Source organism: Zalophus californianus, chromosome X (assembly GCF_009762305.2).
Source record: "Zalophus californianus isolate mZalCal1 chromosome X, mZalCal1.pri.v2, whole genome shotgun sequence".
Lineage (NCBI taxonomy): Eukaryota > Metazoa > Chordata > Mammalia > Carnivora > Otariidae > Zalophus > Zalophus californianus.
Genome location: NC_045612.1, coordinates 90,215,513 through 90,240,414, shown reverse-complemented (window position 1 = coordinate 90,240,414; position 24,902 = coordinate 90,215,513). Strand labels below are relative to the sequence as shown.

The window sequence follows — 24,902 nt, the reverse complement described above, 5'->3', positions numbered from 1 at the left end:
CTAGTTTGTCTGCATTGGCTTTTTTTTTTTTTTTAAGATTTTTCTATTTCTTTATTTGACAGAGAGACAGCGAGAGCAGGAACACAAGTAGGGGGAGTGGGAGAGGGAGAAGCAGGCATCCCGCGGGAGCCCGATGTGGGGCTCAATCCTAGGACCCTGGGATCATGACCTGCGCGGAAGGCAGATGCTTAACAACTGAGCCACCCAGGCGCCCCTGGCCCTTTTTTTTTTTTTTTTAAGATTTAAAAAAATTTATTAGAGAACACAAGCAAGGGGGAGGGGCAAAGGCAGAGGGAGAAGCAGACTCCCCACTAAGCGGGGAGCTCGATAGGGGACTCATTCCCGGGACCCCGGGATCATGACTCGAGCCGAAGGCAGACACTTAACCAACTGAGCCACCCAGGCGCCCTACATTGACCTTTTAATGTGTCAGATGTGAAAAGTATTCTTTTTAAATGCATTTTAAGGTTCAAAACTGTTCTCACTTAGCATCTCTATGAATCTCTTTCTGCAGCTACCAGTGCTTATGCATCTTATTTATTGGAGTCTGGAAGTTGGTTATCCTTTCTATTATTTAGATTACTTTATTAGAAGGTATTATGGATCCACCATTAAATGTTTGTCACTAATAAATAAGATTAAGTTAAATGTTATCCTGTAGTTTGCCGCTTGGGAGGAGCATGGGGTAGAAGCAATGGAGTAGGGAGAATTACTTTTGTATGTAAGAGTGATAATTAAGCGATATTGGAACTTCACTACTGTAAATACACTATAGTTCTTTTTCTTTAAAGAGTATTTGAGTTTGTTTAAAATACCTTTTGGTCTGTGTTTTATTTTTCATTACTTTGCATTTTCTGTCCATTTTTCACTATTCATCTATTAACCTTTATTCTGACATAGACAAAAATTATATCTTTTTCATATTCTATTATTTTCTTTGTGTTGTCTTTTGGGTCCACATTGTTGGCAGCATTTTCCCCAGTGGCCTACAACATGGTAACTACTGTAATTAATCTTAACTGTCTTACAAGATTTTTCATTTTTCATGTCAAACCACATTGGATGATCTCTAAATCAGACCAAATTCTTCTAAAGCATATAGTAAGATTCCTGAATTTCTAAAATTTGATTTAAGCTTTTTATGTTAGTCTTTTTGTCTAGATGTTACACTGACATGCATTTTAACTCTGGGCCTAAAAAAAAAGTAGGCGTGCTTTAATGTCCAGATCAAATGTTATCCTGAGTTCTACTTAAACACAGTGCCTTGGCTCACTGCCAATTTGTACTGCCTTCTCCCTGCTCCCCACTCAGTTCTTAGGGCCTCTGTCCTGTTTCCTAGATACTGTTGCCACCACTCTGCTGGAGCAGGGCCTTCCTCCCTCTTCCACTCTCTCTAATCTCAGGACAGTTGCTAGAAAATGGGGGAAAATTTAGAGGTCCAAAACTAAGATCATATACTGTATGGGACCTAAGGGTATTCTGGAGGAATAATGTCAAAGAGTTCCATGGAAGTGCAAGTTCTAAACAGTGTATAGTAGCAGTTACCCTAAGTTTTTATTAATAAAGTCATATGCTGTGGGTACCTAGGTGTGACTGTGTTTCTTAATATAGTAAAGATTATAATCTTCCATCTCACCTTTTAAGTATATGTAAATATTTACTTCAGAATTTTTAAGCACATTCTTATATTTTTCACTTTTAGCTCTTAAAAGACAATTTTGCCTTTTTACAGAGAATTATGTATATGTGTGTTTTTATATATACATATATATGCATATCATGCATCTTATACACACACACACACACACACACACACACACACACACACACACACACACACACACACACACACACACACACACACACACACACACACACACAGTTGTAAGTGGCTTGATACATCAAAACACTATGGATCCCTGGGGTTGCTTGGGTTATTTCAGTAACTATAGGCCTTGGTTTATTAATGAAGAGACCAAAGATGCTCTGATAAATTAGAGATACAAATCTTTAGAGAAAAGTCAAGATGGCAAATGATAGACATCAGGTTTACCATTTCTGTTCTGTTGGTGATGTCCTGTCTGCTGGGCAGGATTCCAGAACTTGGAAGAGGAAAGTGACTTAGGCTCAAGAGACTTGATGTCTCTGGTCTAGAAGCTTCATAACCAAAGATAATTGAAGTGTAGATTGGTTTACTTACAGAGCACTTCTTCATTTACCTACCAAATGAGATGGGTAAATTTGAAACAAGTTTAAGCCAATATTGTAAAGAATTGGGCAATGACTAATTGTTTCCTACTCTGCTTGGGGAAAGTTTCAAAATGAGAGAAAGGAATTTAAAATGGGATGGTATTTTCTTTCTTCAACGCCTTTCTCCACTTTGCGTTGTTATATTAGTTTCATAACCCTAGCTTTGAAGTACTATAAACAGTGTTGGACACTTATATGTTCATAAGATAAAAGTCTTTTCCTGTTATGTACAGTTCTGTCCTTTGCATTAGGACTGACAAGTGTATTTTCAATGGAAAAAGCTTATAGTCACCATATAGACAACTACCTACATGAATTCCTTCAGGGAAATTCCTGTTTGTTTCAGACTTGGCCTCAAAAAAGCAGGGAGTCGGTGTTTGTAATACAATAGGAAACTGCTAGATTCAATTTGATTATATGGTTTATTCTGACTACCCTCTTATTTTCACATATATAGTTCCTTTTTAAGATGTTGGTTATTCTTGTTTGGTTCATCTTAGTGCTATACATCAAAAGGCGATTACAATACCTTTGCTGCTCTTATGGTTTAAAATTGTAATTGCAACATTTGGTGGTTCAATCACTATCCGTTCCCTTAGTCATATCTCACCTTTTTTTTTCTTTTCTCCACCTTTTTCTTTTCTATTTTAAAATAAAAGCAGCTGTATTTTTAAGTATTATACTTTCCCATTTCCCTTTTTTCTTTTGTTACAGAACTGTAGAAATGATGGAGGCAGAATTCTGCTAATCTATCAAACCCTGTTTTCTAGTCTCATCTCTAAATGTCCAGAATGTTGTAGAAGCTTAAATTTTGGTGCTACATTTAATTAGTATGAGATGTTCTTTTATGGTACAGTTTTAATGTGTGGTCTATATCTTCCAGTTCCTTAAAATATTAATCATTTACTATATTGTACATTCATTTCCTGCTCTAGAAAACAAATTTTATGTATTCGGAGTCATATTTTGTTTAAATCCCAAAGTTAAAGAGTGGCAGATACACAATTCAGCATGCAAACTAATTATTTATACGTATATTGTAAGTGAATGTTTATTTTGCATTGATTTAATGATAATACTCGAATTGTTTCTTTACCAGTGTCAACCACCTATTTTCTACTTCCATGGAATTTATAAATTAGTACTGATTTTATACCTAAATTTAAAAGCTTAAATGCCTATCTTTAAATGTACAGGACACTTATGCTTTGTTGAGAGATGTTGTGATAGAATATTCATTTATTTAACCTTTATCCTTAATTGTTAGTTGAACTTAAAATTTCACTTTAATAACTATTTCACATACTTTAAAAAAAAAAATCAGTTATTTTAAACTTAATTCATTCCTTGAGACCTGCCATGAACGCTTTTGTTTTTACTTGGAGTTACAGTTGAAGAAATTAAGAAAGTGACATCCATGATCCTGTTTAATGTAACATCTCAAAAGTTTGTAGCAGTGGAATTTCAAGCCTTAGTTTTCATTAATGCCAACCAAAACAGGCTGATTTGTAAGGGTTTTTTTCAGTTTGGCAAAAACATAGCAAGATAAGGAAAATTAATTTTGTTTCAACCTGTATTCTATAATATATGATGAAAATTGCTAATTCCTTCTTCAGTAAGTAAAATTACTAAGTTTAACTCCCCGCCATAATTACAATTTTCAAATTCTTAACTAAAATTGTAGTGTTAAAGTACTTGCTATTTTAATGCATTGATTATTTTTGAACTTGTAATAATTGGGTGAAGTTAACCTGGAATGAATTGAAAGCTCAAAATTATATCTTGCTGATTTTCTGAGTTGGGTATAGACTTTAAGAAGTAGGGAAAAAAAATTTTTTTTTAACATTAAAAGAGTTACAATTTGGAAATAATTCTGCCATATTTGAAGAATTTATAACTTAACAGACATGATACTTTAACCCATTAAAGGAAAAGAAACCCCAATTACTACTAAGTAATAATTATATAGAATATCAGAGAATAGATAGCAGTTATATGCCTCATTAAAAATAACTGGTATAATTTTCATAAAGTTTAGTAGATTGGAGTCTTGCTGAATCTTATAGAAAATTCTTTCCAGACTTGAGAGGAAAAAGTACAGATCTTTTCAGTTTGAGAATTATCACAAAGATATTCTGGTTATAATTGCTGAGATGAGACATAGGAAGAAAGACGTATTCTATTTTTACTATTATCTAGACTTTTTTGGTCATTTTAACGTTTAATGGAAAGACTCTGATGGTAGAAGATGGCGGAGAGGAAATTGGAGTTCGTGTTTGTTCTTTAGGTGAGGAAAATAAATTGGAAAGTTATGAGCAAAATAAGGAATGTCATCAATAATTCATGTGTTGTATTTTTTCTATTACTTTTCTTCAATGAAAGTAGAGGAATGAAACTACATATTTGCTGAAATTAATAATTGTTCTTAATTTTTTCTGATAGATCCAAATCTCCTGGATTTGTGCAGCTGCCCAGTAACTTGATTAGTACTTAATTCAGGATTTTTTTTTCTGTTTTCTAAATAAATGTCCAGCTGATTTATTCTCCCTTCTTTTTTTTTAAGGAATCTAGGTAAAAATGGCTTATCTAACAGTAGCATTTTATTGGATAAATGTCCACCTCCAAGACCACCATCTTCACCATACCCTCCCTTGCCAAAGGACAAGTTGAATCCACCTACACCTAGTATTTATGTGAGTCTGAATTAACTGACTAGAAATAAATTAAACCGGTGTTTGCACCTACCTGTCTTTCATAAGATCTTGCTTTAAGTTAATATGGATGTCCTTTAGGAAACATTAAAATCATTGGCAGTAGCTTGAATGTTTTGGGGGGGAAAAGATGTATTCAGAAAGATTTCATAATAGCATTTATAAAACATGCCTTCTCAGTTATTAACCATGATTACATTAGAGTAGTGAGAAATACTTCTTACTGCCCCCAATTTTGAACGGTATGAGGCGAAAACCACCTAAAAGTATAACTTACGCTGGGTTTTAAATCTGCATTCTACTAGTTATATGGACCTTAACATTCATTCTGCTTATGCATCTACAAAACTGTGTACTTTGATTACCTTCAAAAAAGGCATTTGAGAACATAAAATGTGATAATAGGCATGTCATTTTTTTTAAAGAATGTTAAAAGATTATTTAAAACCGGATGTTAGTTTTACTTTAAGAACATTTAGACATCTGATGTAGGAAGTTGATAAAAGTTCAGTCAAAGAAACTCTTATATTTCTCCCAAGTAGGTCCTCCTACCCCATTTCTTTCCATCCTCCCAATTATACCCCAAATGAAAAAAATGTTAAACTATCAAGTTTGTTTTTTGGGGATTTGGCCCTGTTTTTGCCCTCTAGAGGCCAAATAGTATCGTATTAATCCTTCCTCCAACCAGTATTTATTGATCCTTCAGTATATAAGAGAAGCACTGGGATAGATGTGTAATAAAACCTTTAAACGGAAGTCTGAGAGAGGGAAATGCAAAATTAAGATTTATCTTTTATGGGTCTTCTTCAGCTTGCTTTCACTTTGGTATTATTTTTAAAAACACTGTGACCTTTTGTGGTTTTCTTTTCTCTTTTTGTGAGGAAAAAGCCCACATAACATAAAATTTACCATCTTAACCATTTTTAACTATACACTTCAGTAGTGTTAAGTAATATTCTTATTGTTGCAGAACACTTCTCCAGAACCTTTTCATCTTGTAAATCTGGAATTCTATACCCATTAAATAGCAACTCCTTTTCCCCTGGTCTCCTCAGCCCCTGGGTAACCACCAGTTTATGTTTCTATAAATTGACTACATTAGATACCTCATATAAGTAAAATTTTACAGTTTTTCTTTTTGTGACTGCTTTATTCTCACTGAACATAGTGTCTTCACGGTTCATCCACATTGTAGCATGTGATAGGATTTTCTTTTTAAAGTTGAATAATATTTAAATCGCTTTGATTTTGAAGTTTTAATTTTATTTCTTCCCACATATTTTGTTCAAGATACAGTGGACAAGAGAAATGTATGTGGTTACTATCTAATTACAACTTAGGGTCAAAAGACACAGTGATAAAATGCTGTAAAATATAAAATAGAAATTACAGGGTGCATTGTTAAATTGCAATAAATGATGAATATGAATTTGGCATAATATTTAAATAAAAGGTCTGTTTTCCAGAGATCTGACCATATGTTTTAATTTTACAGTTGGAAAATAAACGTGATGCTTTCTTTCCTCCATTACACCAATTTTGTACAAATCCAAACAACCCTGTTACAGTAATACGTGGCCTTGCTGGAGCTCTTAAGTTGGGTAAGCTTTAAATAAGAAAAAGAAAAGTTTTATATATCCTTTGCTATCTGTGACGCTTAAAGCACTGGCAGAAACTTATTTCTATTAAGTTTTTCAGTTTTCACATTTTCATTTTAATATTTTCTGGCACTGTGTGTGTGTGTGTGTGTGTGTGTGTGTGTGTGTGTGTGTGGTTGTATATCACTTTTTTAATCCATAGTGTGAAGATACAATGACAATATTGGTTCCTGGCAGTTTATTAGTGGTTTTTAAATTTAGCTTTTGGTCTAATTATATAATTGTGATTTAGGTTATCTAATGAAATAATTTTTAATATAAAATGTAGATAAAATTCAGTGCTACTAATAAGACTGTAGCCTCCTAACTAGTGCCTGGCCCCTTGATTCCGCCTTTGCTGTTGGCATGATGATTAGGTCTGGGGCTTCATTGTCTGGTTGTGTAAACCTGGCACGACGTTTAGGTTGTGCAGAGGCCCTGGTTGTTTTTTAGGGGAACCGGATAGAGTGCCATAAAACATTTTCTTTTTTTTCTTAACAAAAGCACTTTTAATGTATTATTCCAAATATAATTTTCATTTATTAACTACATTTATTTATTTATGAAGACCTGGGACTTTTCTCTACCAAAACTTTGGTGGAAGCTAACAATGAACATATGGTGGAAGTGAGGACACAGTTGTTGCAGCCAGCCGATGAAAACTGGGATCCTACTGGAACGAAGAAAATCTGGCACTGTGAAAGTAATCGATCTCATACTACAATTGCTAAATATGCACAGTACCAGGCCTCCTCCTTCCAGGAATCATTGAGGGTAAGTGTTTACTCCTTGAACATTATTTTATTTTTAGACTATTTTATTGTTTTCTGTTCTTTTATTTTGAAAGGGCACATTTCTTTTGTAAGCATCTCATTATTTTGTAGTTACACGAAATACTCTGTAAGTGCTATGCAGTTTGCTCTTAGTAAAGTCAAAGCAAGCCTATGGGTTGATAAAGTAAATATTGTTACTGTCTAGTGAGATGTCTGCCTCATCCCTGGGATGTTTCTGTTTAAAGCAGGCTTTCTCAGTCTTGGCATTATTAACATTTTGGTTGGATAATACATTGTTGTGGGAGACTGTCTTGTATATTGTAGGGTGTTTGGTAGCATCCCTGACCTCTCTCCACTGGATGCCTATAGCTCACCCCTTACCGTCTACCCCAGTTGTTAACAGTCAGAAAGGTCTCCATGCATGCCAAATATCCCTTGGAGGGTAAAATTGCCTCTGATTGAGAGCCACTGATACCAGAGGATAAAATAAGTCTTGAGATTGCTTTATGCTTGCAAAATTCCTAGTCTTGTGCCTTCCCATTTTTCTCCTCTACCAGGTTAGTATTATCTGATAGATAACGCCTCCAGGAAGCATTAGTGTTGTTCTTACTGGCCTCAGTCTGAAGGAGAAAACTGAGGGAGAGGCATAAATTATTTCAAAATATATGGAAAATTAAAAACCAAAGCAGAAAAATAATCAGAGGATTATTATTAAAAGAGTCAGGCATTTCAGCAGTGAATCATTACTAAAATCCTTGAGCACTATAATGAGTACTTTGTGAATTCTCCCACAAAGTGAACATAAAACATCCACAAAAATGAGTTTATTAAATGTATTACTCAAATACTTGCTGTATTACTAAGTTGTTTTGTACATATCCTACAGCTAAAACTTAATATGTGCCTGCAAGTCTTTAATTTGTAATTCATTAGATTTGCTTATCTGTTTAAAATTCTGCCTCGAGTTCACATGTTTAATGAAGGCAACGTTTGTACCTGCGAATTGTGTATTTGTATTTCTTTCTCACTACCATTCCCTATATCCTACAGAGAAATTCATCTAATGAGAATTGTCCTGCAGCTTTAATGAGCTGCAGTGAATTCATTGTCTGTATGAATCTCATATGGCCAAACTTTTGAGATACTTCAACTGTGTGGTAGTATTATGTTCAGAAGAGGATAAATAATAAGCAAGATTCAGGGATCACCCAGGAAGCCACCAAAGGAGGAGGAGTTGAAAAGCAAAGATCCTAAGAGGCAGAGTATTTATATGGGATGGGATCCATAACCAAAGAAAAGAAGCCTTTTTGTGTGCTCTGATGGCATGGACTATTACATGTGAAAATTTTGGCAAATGTTTAGAAACTATACATTTAAAGGGAGGGAGACCAAAATGTACTAAGTATTGCTAACTCAAACAGGACAGTGTTGAGATACTGTATCTGTGACCCCAAAATTGTAAATAGTAGTAGTAATGTTTGCATTGAAAAGCACCTATATTTATGCAGCACTTCTTTCCCTTACTAATGTTGTAAATGTGTTACCATTTGTGTATAATTCATTGTGGAAGAAAAGATTTAACCCAGGGAGAACTTCCATTTGTCCATAATCAAGAATAGAGAACATCTTACCTTCTACCCTTATAGTTACATACATACCCACACACCGCTGCTAGTTTAGAAAATTTATAATCAAGATGGATAGGCCTCTCAGTTAAAAAAAAAAAAAAAAAATTCTCTCCTCTTAAAAATGGGTCAAGAATGAGATTCTGTAGATTTTTGCCCTTAGAGAAGAATGTTATTAAGAAAGAACTCTTAAGATAACTGTGGCTGAGGAGGGCAGATACCATGCCGATGGGTGGTGAGCATTGACTTTTCTTGGGTTTTTATTTAATGTGTGGTCTTAAAAGAAATTTTCATGTGAAAGCGGCCTATAGAAACTTAGCTTCCAAACATAGATAATACCATCAATCTAGGTGTGAAATTTACAGTTGCATGATGGAAGGGATAGCTGGTTGTGGAATACTAAACTAGAATGTGTTTTGCTTAATCTATAGGAAGAAAATGAGAAAAGAAGTCACCATAAAGACCACTCAGATAGTGAATCTACATCTTCAGATAAGTAAGTCATTTTTAATGTCCACTTAGTATTTCTGTTTAAAAGGCATGTTTCTAATATTGTCTCTCTTTTTTTTAAGTTCTGGGAGGAGGAGGAAAGGACCCTTTAAAACCATAAAGTTTGGGACCAACATTGACCTGTCTGATGACAAAAAGTAAGTCTTTGTAGTATTTCTGTGAACTGATGCATAGAGGTATCCTCTGCAAGAGAGAATTGTCTACAATTTCCTCTTCTCTTTCCTTCCTTGTCATTTTTCCGAGTTGATATACAAGTTTCAGATAAATTATTTTTGCTAGGTTTTACAATGAAGTTATTTTCTTTAACTTAAAACTTGTACAGGTTTTCATCAAGACCCTGACTAGGCTAAGTACATAATCATAAAGTTATTTTATGATTAATAGTGTATAATAATTTTATAAAATAGAATTCTACAACAATTATAAAAATAGGAAGTCAGGTTTTTTTCTTTCATTTACTCAGTATTTTTGTTTTGTTTTTAACTCCGTAATTTTTGTGCCTCTTTTCATTAGGAGGTTTTCTTTGGAATAATAGAAAAAATAAAGCATCTCATTGTTTCCTGTGCAAAAGTACAATATTTATAGATCTCATTGTTTTTTGGATTGGGACACAAAGTTTTTGAAGAAATGGCTAACTTCCATAAATATTTGTGGCAGGATTTCACTCTTGATCTGTTGTTATTTTATTGCAGATGGAAGTTGCAGCTACATGAGCTGACTAAACTTCCTGCTTTTGTGCGTGTCGTATCAGCAGGAAATCTTCTAAGCCATGTTGGTCATACCATACTGGGCATGAACACAGTTCAACTGTACATGAAAGTTCCAGGAAGCAGAACACCAGGTAACTTTTATGAACTAACGTTATCTCCTACAATTGAAAAACGGGATTAATCAAAATATAAAACATGCAAAAGAGAACCAGATTCTTTTCATTTACACTGAAGGAAACTGAAACTGAAGGAAACTCCTGTTATAAGGTTTGACTTGTATTATTAAGATTTTTCCCATTATATTATCTTTTTTTAATAGAATAGTCCTGAAACAATAGCATTTTAATCTGGAAAGGGGTCATTGGAGCACTCCTGGGAAAGTCCCTGTGGCTTAGAGACTGTTGTTGATCCTCTCTCCAGAGTGATGGGATATAGTTTTTTTTAAACTTTTCTTTTTGCCGTAGTCACACTAAGAAATATATTTTATGGGGGCGCCTGGGTGGCTCAGTGTTAAGCAGCTGCTTTTGGGTCAGGTCATGATCCCAGAGTCCTGGGATTGAGCCCCGCATCAGGCTCCCTGCTCTGCGGGAAGCTTGCTTCTCCCTCTCCCACTCCCCCTGCTTGTGTTCCCTCTCTTGCTGCGTCTCTGTCAAATAAATAAATAAAATCTTTAAAATATATATATATATATTTTATGACTTTGTGCACATATGTGTATACAAGAACAGTTTCATAGAATAATACATTTTCTAGTCTATTCCATTCTATTTCATTTAAATAAGGAAGTAGAGGTTGTAATCCTCTAATTGGGATGCAACACACAGTTCACACAAAGCACTTGATGGGGAGACATTTCTAGAGTTCTCCTGGTATCCAGTCTGGACTTCCTATTAACTGGGCTTGTCACTTTTGGCAAGTCACATTTCCTTCTCTGGGTCTTTTTCTTCATTTGTAAAATGAATTACATTGGTTTTAAACTTAAAATTCTGACCAACACTAATATACCATCTTCTTTGTGTTTCCTTGGATTTACATGAAATTTCTGAGTGATGTTCAAAATATTTAACAATTAGAGCTGATGACTGGTGATAACAAGTTCACTTATATACCAATGCCTATAGGCTGCATATCACCATCAGATGTTTTTGTTTGCAACTTGAAGCAGTCATGGTTTGAAAACCAGAGTGCTTTCTTCTTTGTCACCTGCTTATTGAATTGTAACTACAAAGTTCTATCAAAATAGGCCTATGCTTGCTTCTAGGTAACATAGGTCAGTGGATTCTGAGTCCTGACTGCTCATTAGAATCTCTTTTAAAAAATAAATAGTTGATTAACCTCTGGAGATTGGGATCAGGCACAATATTTTTTAAAAAGTTTCCCAGAGGATTATACTGTACAGCCAGGATTAGAACCATTAGGTTGTAGTAGTTTTTATCCTCAAACCAGTGGAAGCCCAATTCTGTGATATTTTATCCATACTTGGGTAAGGTGGAAACAGTTCTAGAATAAATGGCAGAAGAGCTATATGTGCCCCCCCCCCCGCCATTTAGACACTGATGTAAATACTGAGCAAGTTATTTAAACACTCTAAAGGTTTTTTTAAAAGATTTATTTATTTATTTTAGAGCACTAGCAGGAGGGTCAGAGAGAGGGACAGAGAATCTCAAGCAGAGTCTGCAAAGAGTGTGGAGCCCATTACAGGGCTCGATCTCCCAACCCTGAGATCAGGACCTGAGCCGAAACTAAGAGTCGGATGCTTAACCAACTGTGCCACCCAGGCGCCCCAAGAGTTCATTTTTCTTATGTATGTAGTATTGGATTGGTTCTTTTAAGATTCATTTCAATTGAAAACCTCTCCAATTTGAATTATTTTATGTAAATAATTCCCTCAACTCAAAAAGAATGCAGTTTTTCGTTACAGATGGGGGGGGCGCGGGAAGCAAACTTGGTAGATTACTTCTTTGTCACTTGTGTCTAGACTGTTTCGGTTTTTTTTTCAGTTTGTATATAAGGCATTAATTTTTCAGAAGTGTCCTGTGGAACATTGAAGAATTCTCTAAGGAATTCCCTTAGAGTAGTGCTATCTAGTAGAAATATAATGCAAGTCTTATATATAATTTAAAGTTTTATAATAGTCATATCAATGTAAAACAAAATAGGTGAAAATCATTTTAACCTGGTATATCCAAATCTTATCATTTCAGCTTGTAATCAATATAAAAGTTATGGGATTTTTCACAGTTTTTGATTTCATATTAAGTCTTTGAAATCCAGTGTGTACTTTATAATTTCTGCATATCTCAGTTTATATGAACCCCATTTCAGGTGGTTACTCTGTTAGAGAACTCACTCTTGGAAGAAATGGATAGTTTAATTAGTTTAGTTCAATTTTTAAAAAATTATTTTGAATACTTTTTTATGGGGCAAACACTTTGTTCCTGGAGTTACATAGATAAGGTGGTACCTACCTCATGGACTTTATGCTCAATCATGTATGTTCTAAACTATAGAGATGCTCTCAGGCTCTACCCCAAAACATTTTGAATTTGACAGTGGGATTTCAGCATCTCTAATTATAATTAGTGCTAAATTTTATTTTGGAGTCCACACCATGGACAATTCCAACCATCTACCCATGGTAAGAGTTTGTAAGTATTAAGAGTACCATATTCACTTTTTTCCCCAACACCATTTGTTGAAGAGACTGTCTTTTTTCCATTGGACATTCTTTCCTGCTTTGTCAAAGATTAGTTGACCATAGAGTTGAGGGTCCATTACTATAAAGAACTTACTAAACTCAACACCCAAAGAACAAATGATCCAATCAAGAAATGGGCAGAAGACATGAACAGACATTTTTCCAAAGAAGACATCCAAATGGCCAACAGACACATGAAAAAGTGCGTAACATCGCTCGGCATCAGGGAAATCCAAATCAAAACCTCAATGAGATATCACCTCACACCAGTCAGAATGGCTAAAATTAACAAGTCAGGAAACGACAGATGTTGGCAGGGATGCAGAGAAAGGGGGAACCCTTCTACACTGTTGGTGGGAATGCAAGCTGGTGCAGCCACTCTGGAAAACAGTATGGAGGTTCCTCAAAAAGTTGAAAATGGAGCTACCCTATGATCCAGCAATTGCACTACTGGGTATTTACCCCAAAGATAAAAATGTAGGGATCCAAAGGGGTACATCCACCCCGATGTTTATAGCAGCAATGTCCACAATAGCCAAACTGTGGAAAGAGGCAAGATGTCCATTGACAGATGAATGGATAAAGAAGATGTGGTATATATATACAATGGAATATTATGCAGCCATCAAAAGGAATGAGATCTTGCCATTAGCAACGACGTGGATGGAACTGGAGGGTGTTATGCTGAGTGAAATAAGTCAGAGAAAGACATGTATCATATGACCTCACTGATAGGAGGAATTCTTAATCTCAGGAAAGAAACTGAGGGTTGTTGGAGTGGTGGGGGGTGGGTGGGAGGGATGGGGTGGCTGGGTGATAGACATTGGTGAGGGTATGTGCTATGGTGAGCACTGTGAAGTGTGTAAGACTGTTGAATCACAGATCTGAACCTCTGAAACAAATAATACAATATATGTTAAAAAAAAAAAAAGGCAGGAGGGGAAGAATGAAGGGGGGGAATCAGAGGGGGAGATGAACCATGAGAGACTATGGACTCTGAAAAACAAACAGGGTTCTAGATGGGAGGGGGGTGGGAGGATGGGTTAGCCTGGTGATGGGTATTAAAGAGGGCATGTTCTGCGTGGAGCACTGGGTGTTACATACAAACAATGAATCGTGGAACACTACATCAAAAACTATAATGATATAATGTATCGTGATTAACATAAAAAATTTTTAAGAAGTACCATATTCACATCATACTATTATGTGTAAAAGACACGGTATGGTGAGAGCAGCGACATTTTTCTCTATTGAGGTAAAAATCACACAGTAAAACTAATTCTTTTATAAAGTATGCAGTTCAGTTGCATTTTAGTGTATATTCACTGTGCTGTGTAGCCATCACTTCTGTGTAGTTCCAAGAGATTTTCATCTGTCCAAAAGGAAACCTCATACCCATTAAACATTAACTCCCCATTCCCCACTTCCTTCTGCCCCTGGCAACCAGTAGTCTACTTTCTGGTTCTATAGAATTACCTGTTCTGGATGTTTCATATAAATGGAATCATATAATATGTTCCCTTTTGTGTCTGGCTTCTTTCAGTTAGCATGTTTTTGTGGTTACCTGCATCGTATTAATGGTTCAGTCCTTTTTATGGCCAAATATTCCATTGTGTGGATATAGGACATTTTGTTTATCCGTTCATCAGTTGGTGGACATTTGGGTTGATTGCACTTTTTAGCTGTTGTGAATAGTGTTTCTGTGAACATTCATGTGCAAGTATCTGTCTGAATCCCTTTTTCCAGTTGTTTTGGTTATATACCTAGGATTTGAATTGATGGTTCATATGGTGATTCTATGTTTAACTTTCTGAGGAACTGCCAAACTGCTTTCTACAGTAGCTGCACCATTTTACATTCATGCCAGCAATATATGAGAGTTCCCACATCCTCACCAACACTGATTATTTTCCATTTTTTCTTATTATGGCCAACCCAGTGGATGTGAAGTGGTTTTTCTTTGTGGTTTAGATTTTCATGTGCTTGCTGGCCATGTATATTATCCACTTTGAAAAAATGTCCATTCAGGTCCTTTTCCCATTTTTTAATTCAGTTGTTTGTCCTTTTGTTGTTGAGTAGTAGGAGCTTATATTTTGCATATTAACCCGTTATCTAATATATGATTGGTAGATATTTCCTCCTATCCTTTAAGTTATTTCATTCTCTTGATAATGTTCTTTTTTTTTTTTTTAAAGATTTTATTTATTTATTTGAGAGAAAGAATGAGAGAGAGAGAGAGCACATGAGAGGGGAGAGGGTCAGAGGGAGAAGCAGACTCCCTGCCAAGCAGGGAGCCCGATGCGGGACTCGATCCCGGGACTCCAGGATCATGACCTGAGCCGAAGGCAGTGGCTTAACCAACTGAGCCACCCAGGCGCCCGATAATGTTCTTTGATACACAAAAGTTTTTAATTTTGATGAAGTTCAGTTTATCCATTTTTTGTTTTGTTGCTTGTGCTTTTGGTATCATATGTAAGAAACCACTGCTGAATCCAGGGTTATCAAGTTTTACCCGTTTTTCTTCTTAGATTTTTATAGTTCCAGCTCTTATATTTAGATATTTGATCCATATCAAGTTAATTTTTATATGTGGTTTTATATGAGCTAAGGGTCCAGATTCATGCTTTTGCATATCCAGTTGTCCCAGCACTATTTGTTGGAAAGACTATTCTTTCCTCTATAGAAGGGTCTTAGCACCCTTGTTGAAAATCAGCCACAGATGTATGGATTTATTTCTGAAATCTTGATGCTCTTTCCTTCATTTATATCTCTATCGTTATGCCAGTACCACACTGGTTTGACTGCTGTACCTTTGAGGTAAGTTTCAAAATTGGAAAGTATGAATCTTCCAACTTAGGTAGTTACCTTTACTGTAGTACTTTATCTCTTCGTCACAGGGTTGTGAATTACTATCTTTGTTTCATTTCAGCCCCAAAATTCAGCCTCTAGTATTTTCTTACATGGCAGATTGGCTAGTGACAAACTCTTTCAGCTTTTATTTATCTGAGAATGTCTTAGTTTCTGCTTTATTTTTGAAGAATAGTTTTGCCAGATATGGAATTCTTGGTTACTTTTTTTTTCTTTCTTTCAGAGTTTAAATGTGTTACCCTGTTGCTTTCTGGCCTCTGTGGTTTCTGATCTGAAATCAGCTATTAATCTTACTGATAATCCCTTGTATGTGACAAATCACTTTTTTTCCCCCTGCTTTCAAAATTCTCTTTGGGTTTTTAGTTTGACTCTAAGGTGTCTTGGTGTGGCTCTCTTTGAGTTTTTCCTACTTTGGAGTTTCTTTAGCTTCTTTGATGTATAGATGCATGTATTCTGTCAAATTTGGGAAGTTTTGGACCATCACTTCTTCATATATTCCTATTGTCCTTTCTCCTGTTCTGGGACTCCCACAATGCATAGGTTAGTGTATTTGATGGTCCCATAGGCTCTGTTAATTTTTCTTCGTTCTATTTTCTTTCTTCCCAAAATGATTAGTTTCATTTGACCTATCTACAAGTTTGTGGATTCTTGCTTTAACCTGCTCACATCTGCTGTTTGAAACCTACTAGTGAATTTTTAATTTCAGTTATACTTTTCAGCTTCAGGATTTTATTTATGATAATTTCTGTCTCTTTATTAATAATCTCTTTTGAGACCTCATTCTCCTTATTTCCTGTGGTTCTTGTTTATGGTTTATTTTAGCTCTTTGAAGTATACTTAAGACAGTTGATTTAAAGTGTTTGGCTATGAAGTCCAATATCTGTTCTTTTTCAGGAATAGTTTTTGTTTTTGTTTTTGTTTTTTCCTGTGACTGGGTCATACATTTTTGTTTATTTGCAAGCCTCATAATTTTTTGTGAAAACAGACTCTGAGAATTAAAAAAAAAACCAAAACAGATTGTATTCTCGGTCAGATGTAGTCCCTGAGGTCTCTGTTCCCTAAGCATAGTACTGTGCTAATATTTTGACATTTTGAATGCTATCATGTGGCAATTACAGAAAGCAGATTCTCCCTCTCCATGGTTTGTTCTTCCTTATTGTGGGCTACAGTTGTCTGTTTAGTGAATTTTCCACAGTATTTTCACAAAGACTGTATTCCTTGGCATGTGTGAGTGCTGAAGTTTCTTTTCCATTATCTCAGCAGTTAGCCAGTGACCTGACAGAGATTTCCTTCAGTGCTTTGTGCCAAAAAAAGAAGAATGGAAAAATGAAAAGAAAGAAAAGAAAAAATAATTCTCCAGGTCTTTGCAGATTGCCTCTGTGTTGAGTCACTCCTTATACACTTATCCATGCTGCTTACAGTTGTACTTTGAGCTCAAAGGCTCAGCCTTTGAGCCCTCCTTGCTTGCACTGCGCCTAAAGATTAGCAAGAAGTTAAAATTTATGGTCTTAGGTATTTTTCTGAGCATGCGTGGCTTTCTAAATTCTCTAGTATTCATGGGAACTTTTCAAAGCCTTTATTCCCCCCAAATCTCAGTCCCCAGCTTTTCTTTCCAGGCCTTTGGTGTGTCTGTTGCTTGCCCCAACTCTTTGTTTTTGCCTTTGTTCATTGACCTTTCAATGTTTTGGGGGAAACCTTCTCCACTGAACCACTTGCCCTGATAGAGTGAAGCTCCTTATGTTAGTCCTTTGGGGGAAACTCCAGTCAAGTCGAAACAGAAAAACATAATTCCTTGGGAACAAGATCCACTCTGCTCCCTCCAGAACCAGGGACACTCAGGCTAGAATACAAGACTACCATTTTTAAGTCCACTGCCACACTAGTGATGTGGGTGGGGATAAGGTAAGTTAAAGTGACGTAAAAGTCTCCTACTGTGTTGTGAGTTCTTTCTGGTCAGGCATTCACTTGGTCGCTGTAAACCTTTGACTATTGCCCAGAGTTCTGGTAAGGTTCCTTCTGTCAGTTTTTACTAGATTTTTTCTTTTTTTAGTGTTTCTGAAGAGTTCTCCAGAGTTCCCTGCTCCATCACTTTTGTTGACAGTACTCCCACAGCTACATTTGAAAACCAGGTTTCTTGTCTCTTTATTGACGTCCTAATACTACTTGTGAGAAATGGTGATTAGTTCACAAAGAAGTGGTAATGATACCAATAATAGCTAATACTTATTACTTACCATATATTTGGCACTGTTCAGAGCAGTCATTATTTCATTGATCCCTCAAAACAACCCAGTGATTTATTGGAATTGTTATTATCTAATCTTCTATATAAGGAAATGGAGTCAGAAAGGCTTAGCAATGTGCCCAGGTTCACATAAGCTTAGGAGCCTGGCTGTAGAACCTAAGCTTTTAGTCTTGATTTAGACTACCTCTGCAGAAGGTCTTACTGAATAAGTTAGGAGCTGACCAAACTCTGCTCTAAAACTAGACACAGAAATAATGACAAAGAGCTGAATACCACCAGAACATTCTATGTTGAACATTTCCGAGGTCTTATTTCTAAAGGCACATTTTGCTATAGAATTTATAGTATGCTGATTACTGTTTTTCTTTTCTCATTTCAGGTCATCAAGAAAATAACAACTTCTGTTCAGTTAACATAAATATTGGTCCAGGTGACTGTGAATGGTTTGTTGTCCCTGAAGGTTATTGGGGTGTTCTGAATGACTTCTGTGAAAAGTAGGTTTCCAAACTAAATTTTCTTTAAACGTAATTATTCAAAAACAGTAATTGTAAAGGACAACTTACTAACCTGGATATCCCAATGTATGTAACCAGTTTTCACTTACCATTCAGCAAAAAATTCATTTAAATTGATTTGATTCCAAGTCTCTTCCTTTGCATTACTGAGAATACTTTAAGAAAGATGCGGCAGTAACAGCCTTGAATTTGGAAGATAGGATTGAGTTGTTTATTAGGTTAATTGAACAATTGATACATAAATACTTGTTCATGTGGGAGATCTATATTCCAAGAAAAATTATTTTACTATGAATGGTTTTAGAAGTGGAAGGAATTCTATAATAGAGCCCTTTCATAGATTGTTAATAACTCAAGTTTGAGCATATTACTCTTTGTCATATCACCATGATATAAATCCTTTTTAAAACTACACTGGCAACTATTCCTATAAAATAATTTTACAAAATTTAATCAACTGCTTCAGATTTTATTTTCTCTATTTGAAGGAACTCACCTAGTAGAAATATTCCTTTCCTTAAGGTCCTAGAAATAGCCTTCCTTTATTTCTTTATCTTGTGTCAGAGTACCTCAGAATTATTTTCATTGGTTTAAACTTATTTGTCTAAATGGAAACTCCATTATGTAAGCCTTGATATTTTCCTTTAGTAATAACATTGGAAAATTATTACGGATAAAAACATAAATTATACATATATATGGTGTTATTCTCCCCACCCCAAGGAAGTAAAGGGGGAACCACCAGAAATATTTACATTATGAGAGACTCTGAAAACTAATTATACAAATACTCCACGTACTAAGAATTTGTTTATCGTGGGTTATAGGATCTTTGCTGTAAACATCTTTCTTGGTTTAGTAACAAGTGTAAATACAGTTACAAAAAAACCCCCACACTAATCCAAAATTTCCTTATATACAAGCAAAAGATAATTACCTTTCATTGTTTTTACTGTTTAACACACAGATTTCCTTTCATATAAGAAAGCCAAAGATGTGAAATTTTAAAGTTTCAAATGCCCTAATGAAATAACCTGATCTACTTTAATCTGTGCTTGCTTTTATGGACCAGTGGTCAGGTGGTAGCAGAGAAAGAGCAGTGTCATGTAGGAAATCTCCATTGTTCTACAGAAAGATCTATCTTTCTTTCTTTCTTTCCTTCTTTTCTTTTGATTTTATTTATTTATTTGAGAGCATGAGAGGGGGAGGGTCAGAGGGAGAAGCAGACTCCCTGCTGAGCAGGGAGCCTATGTGGGACTCGATCCTGGGACTCCGGGATCATGACCCGAGCCAAAGGCAGTTGCTTAACCAACTGAGCCACCCAGGTGCCCAAGATTTGTATTTCTTAAACTTTGAGATAGTAGTATATTTTTACAACACAGTACACTAATCCTTGTTCATTATTTCTGAGTAGAGATTGGCTCTCTTCAGGATTTAGTTTTTCTTTCCTACCTAATGGGGTGGTAATCTGGGAACAAAGATAATTAGAAGAGGCAGGTAATGTCTAAAAAGCGTGAACTTGGGGATAATAAAAATATCAAAAGTATGAAAGGTTAGGTAAATTTAAGCTGCAGAAATAGCATTTGCTACCCCAGCATTTCAGTGTAATTTTGTTTCACATAAGGATTGTTGCTTTTGATACTGACTGATATTGACCATGTCTGTAGTTTTTGTTATGACTAAACAGTATCTGTCTTGAAATAACCATTCACTTGAATATATGATAAAAAGGATGATTGCTTTTTTGGGGTAACTTTAATTTTTTTTTTTTAACTTAGTTGTTGATTATTTGGTGGTCTTGCTTACTTGATTGCTTGCTTGCTTTTGGATAGAAAGGTTCCTCCAGTGTTATGATGGCAACACATGGGTGACGTAGGGATAGAATTTGTGTTTGTAACCATATTTTGCTTCATAGGCAGGTTTTTCTGGACTGTATCTACTGAGCCTTATTACAGACAGTAAAGCCCATCCATAGCCCCTTGCAGTTAGGCTACCATTGGCAGTCTTCTAGACTTTGAAGAGCAGCCTTGTATTTTTTTTAAGGAAAAAAAATAAGGCAAAGATTCCATCTAAATCAGCTGGTTGGTGAGATTTTTCCATAAAGGGCCAGATGATAAATATTTTAGGCTTTGCAGGTCATATGGTCTCTGTCACAGCTGTGTCACTGTGGTACATAAGCAATCATGTATAATAATATGTAAATGAATGGGCATGGCCATGGTCTAATAAAAGTTCTATTTACAAAAATAGGTGAGCTGGATTTGGCTCATGGGCCATAGTTTGCCAGCCCTTGATCTAAGCAAATAAGTTAAATTTAAACCAACGAGAATAATTTCAAGGTACACTTTATTGTATCCTTTGGCACAGGACAGAAGTAAAGACTACTTCTTAGATAATAAGGAAAGGAACACTTCCATTCTGCAAGTTTCTCCTTCCCCAAAATGTAGCTTATTGAATTTTATAAACTTCTCTTGTAGGAAAAGTTGCTATGCAGTTTTAAAAATACTTCCTTTTATATCATGATGAAGTAGAAAAAGAAGAAGCCAGATTTATTTTTTTTATTTTTTATTTTTTTTAAGATTTTATTTATTTATTTGACAGAGAGAGACATAGTGAGAGAGGGAACACAAGCAGGGGGAGTGGGAGAGGGAGAAGCAGGCTTCCCGCGGAGCAGGGAGCCCAAGCGGGGCTCGATCCCAGGACCCTGGGATCATGATCTGACCTGAAGGCTTAACGACTGAGCCACCGAGGGGCTCAAGAAACCAGATTTTAAAGTAAAAGCTTACTAAGATCCATAGACTGTTTCCAAAGTACATTGGTGGTGGCGGTGGCAGTGATGATGGTTATTTGTGCATGTGTGTGACTATTCGTTTTTTATGAAGTTGTTTTCAGCTGCATAGTTTTAACTAGTATCAAAACTCTAGAGACTGACATCCTGTCTCCTTTTCCTCTTAGAATTCAAAACAGCAGTAGAGACCATTCTTTTTTCCACTTTGCCTCAAATCAAGGTTCCTAAATACTTCATTATATTTTCCTTAGCATTCCTGTTTATGGACTTAAGTGACTTGATGTCAATTCCACCTTCCATTTACCTTTTAGAGATTTCTTGGTACTCCATGAAGAAGGGTTCAGTCAAATAGCCTTTAGTGAAATGAAATTAAGTTAATGTATAAGTGTTACTTAAAAGGAGCTTTGGATTTCACTTGGATCTTTGAAAAATCAGTTGAAGGTAGTAGTACTGATCTTTGGATAAGTTATCCAATACTTAACTGTAATTAATTTTACTCCCATTACATACGGTAGTTCTTATTGCACAGACAGTTAAGTTTCAATGCAGTGTGAATGAGCATGTTTTAAGAAGTTTTGACCTTGTTTTCCAGTCTTATTAAGGAGCTTTATTAAAGTATTTGATCCATCTGCATTATTTTTTCTTATTTCAGAAATAATTTGAATTTCCTTATGGGTTCTTGGTGGCCCAACCTTGAAGATCTTTATGAAGCAAATGTTCCAGTGTATAGGTTTATTCAGCGACCTGGAGATTTGGTCTGGATAAATGCAGGCACTGTTCACTGGGTTCAGGCTATTGGCTGGTGCAACAACATTGCTTGGAATGTTGGTCCACTTACAGGTATTTTAAAGAATATGCTAAAAAAAAAAGTTTAATTTATAAAAGATTGTATCTGATAGGTTTATTTTTTTTTCTTAGAATATAACTCACTAGAAATTGGAAGAAGAGTTGTATCTCCTTGAATAAAATTTTAATTTGTAGTACAAGAAATTAAATTCAAGTTAACAGGTAGAAATCCAAGACCATAGATCTCACCAAATAACAAATTAATGTCTTTATATACAAGGAAGAAACACTTTGAATAATTTTTAGAGTGCTTGGTTTTGTTTTATAAAGCAAACCCTTTATGGGAGAAGGCAAAATAGAGTGGTTATTCATTCTTCGAGATTTTTCTTTTATCTGGTAATGTTGTATGAATAGCCCTAATATGTCAAAATCTGTTTGATTTATGCCTGCCTTCAAGCAGTAGATAATTCAGATTAAGAATATGGCCTTTGGAGCCAGAAAGACCTGGATTAGGACCAGGACCTGGCTCTTGCAACTTTGGGCAAGTTATATAACCTCTCTGGGCCTCAATTTCTTCATCTGTATAATGGGAATAATAAAATTAATAAGGTAATGATAAAGATGAAATGAGATAATGTATAAAAATAGCTCAGCACAATGCCTGGCACATAGTTACAGTAAGCACTCTTTATGTGTTCACTACTATTATTATTGCCATAATTATCAAAGAAACATAATTATTTTTGTAATGTTTGAGATTCTCAGAATTGGTATTGATAACATCTGAGAAGGTGATAATGGTAACTTCATATCTTTTGGTACTTTGGGTTGCTATTTTATAACTGTTTTTTTTTTCCTAGCCTGCCAGTATAAGTTGGCAGTGGAACGGTACGAATGGAACAAATTGCAAAGTGTGAAGTCAATAGTACCCATGGTTCATCTTTCCTGGAATATGGCACGAAATATCAAGGTCTCAGATCCAAAGCTTTTTGAAATGATTAAGTAAGTGCTTTCTAAAACTGCTGTAGTCCCTCTCTTTTTGGGGAGTGTTAACTATTCAGTACTTCCCCCCCCATAGAATTATGTTGACATCACAACAAAATGGTCCAGAAGTCTAGTAAAATGTAATACGGGAATCCACACATTAAAAGTATTTTTCCCTTCCAGATAGTCAGTACACTATGGTACAAAAAGGAATGAAGGCACACAAATGATTCTAAACCAGTAGATTCACAGGCCTGTGCTTCCCCACTACCCTCTGAGCCACCTGATTCCTAGGAGAACTTGAGTTTTAATATTGAAAGACTGCCCTTGGTATCAGGGGGAGAGAATGGCATCACAAAATAATTGCTGGTACAGATAAATTAGCATTTAATACAGGGACTTAACTAAAATGGCAGTTTTTTAATTGTTTTAATGAAATCATCCATCTTATAATTGTCCCTTTTCTTAGCTGCTTTATACACCTAATACAAGTTATTTGAATATATATATATCCTACTAAGCTTCTCATTTATTGTCAGTTTCTGTCTTAGCTATTTTGTAAATATATTTAGAAGTAATATTTTCAAACAGTGCTATATAGCAGTGTTTCCCTAAACTGTATTTTCTGCCACTGCTGCCCCTACCCTGAAAAGGTGGGTGATTCTGGTCAAAGAAATATGGAAAATGATGGATTAGATAAAGTTTTACAAGTCCTTTATTCTTTTAATAGTTTTTGTAAAATGCTGTATAGACTATGAGTGTTGGTGTGTTTTGTGAATGGGGAAGGAGGAGGGTTATATAATGTATTTCCCAAACGTATTTGTTTGACCAGTATCTCTTAAAGAATTGATCTCCTCAAAAACTCATTTTGGAATACACTGCTTTATACTCACTGATAAAATATTTATAGTTTTCATATTTGTTAAAGTAGTGCTTATATTAAGTATTTCTCCTGCAGCTATATTAATTTGGTCAGTATATGTCGTTTTCAAAATACTGTCTTTTGAAAATAATCCTGTCTTAATAAAATGATTTCAAACCTAAGTCCAAAATTTCATTCAAACAGAAATTATAGTGGTGAAGGTAACACACCTCTGGATTATCTTATGATATAGTCCTTTTATCAGTTGCAGTTTTTAGCTAGTCTTGGGCAGAAATAGTAGGGGAGACAAGAGGTAACAAAACCCAAATCATAGCAAATAATGTACAAATCCTTTTTTTTTAAATTCCGTTAATTAACATGTAACGTATTATTAGGTTCAGAGGTAGAGTTCAGTGATTCCTCAGTCTTATACCCAGTGCTCATTACATCACGTGATATACAAATCCTTTAAAAAAGTTGGCTCTTGGGTACTGTATTCTATAAATGTAATTGGTAGTGGGTTGTGTGGGGTTATCTGTCCATTTATCTTATTATATCTGACGGTGGTACCTTGCTCTGAAGGGCAAGGTCAGGGTTACTTTTGGGGCAAAAAAATGATTTAAAGTTACTGAAGATGTTTAGTCAATTTGAGATATGCATAAACTAGAGGCTAATTCAGATCTCCAAAAGAAGGTAGAGGGATGGTACAGCATAGAAACCATTTCTCTAAGGGGCGCCTGGGTGGCTCGGGCATTAAGCGTCTGCCTTCAGCTCAGGTCATGATCCCAGGGTCCTGGGATCGAGCCCCGCATCGGGCTCCCTGCTCGGCGGGAAGCCTGCTTCTCCCTCTCCCATTCCCCCTGCTTGTGTTCCCTCTCTTGCTGTGTCTCTCTCTGTCAAATAAATAAATAAAATCTTTAATAAATAAATAAATAAA

The 24,902-nt window shown here is 35.5% G+C and overlaps 1 protein-coding gene across 11 annotated transcripts in view; it reads left to right on the top strand.

Annotated features, from left to right (window-relative positions):
* Positions 1 to 24,902, top strand: part of KDM6A (lysine demethylase 6A) — a 211,935-nt gene that overhangs the window by 164,985 nt on the left and 22,048 nt on the right. For all 11 annotated transcript variants that reach the window (XM_027607526.2, XM_027607525.2, XM_027607533.2 and 8 more), the window contains 9 exons: positions 4,814 to 4,943; positions 6,457 to 6,562; positions 7,167 to 7,372; positions 9,428 to 9,492; positions 9,569 to 9,643; positions 10,199 to 10,347; positions 18,410 to 18,524; positions 21,986 to 22,173; positions 22,980 to 23,121. In XM_027607526.2, the coding sequence (XP_027463327.1) occupies positions 4,814 to 4,943; positions 6,457 to 6,562; positions 7,167 to 7,372; positions 9,428 to 9,492; positions 9,569 to 9,643; positions 10,199 to 10,347; positions 18,410 to 18,524; positions 21,986 to 22,173; positions 22,980 to 23,121 (1,176 nt within the window). The remainder of the gene's footprint in view (positions 1 to 4,813; positions 4,944 to 6,456; positions 6,563 to 7,166; positions 7,373 to 9,427; positions 9,493 to 9,568; positions 9,644 to 10,198; positions 10,348 to 18,409; positions 18,525 to 21,985; positions 22,174 to 22,979; positions 23,122 to 24,902) is intronic.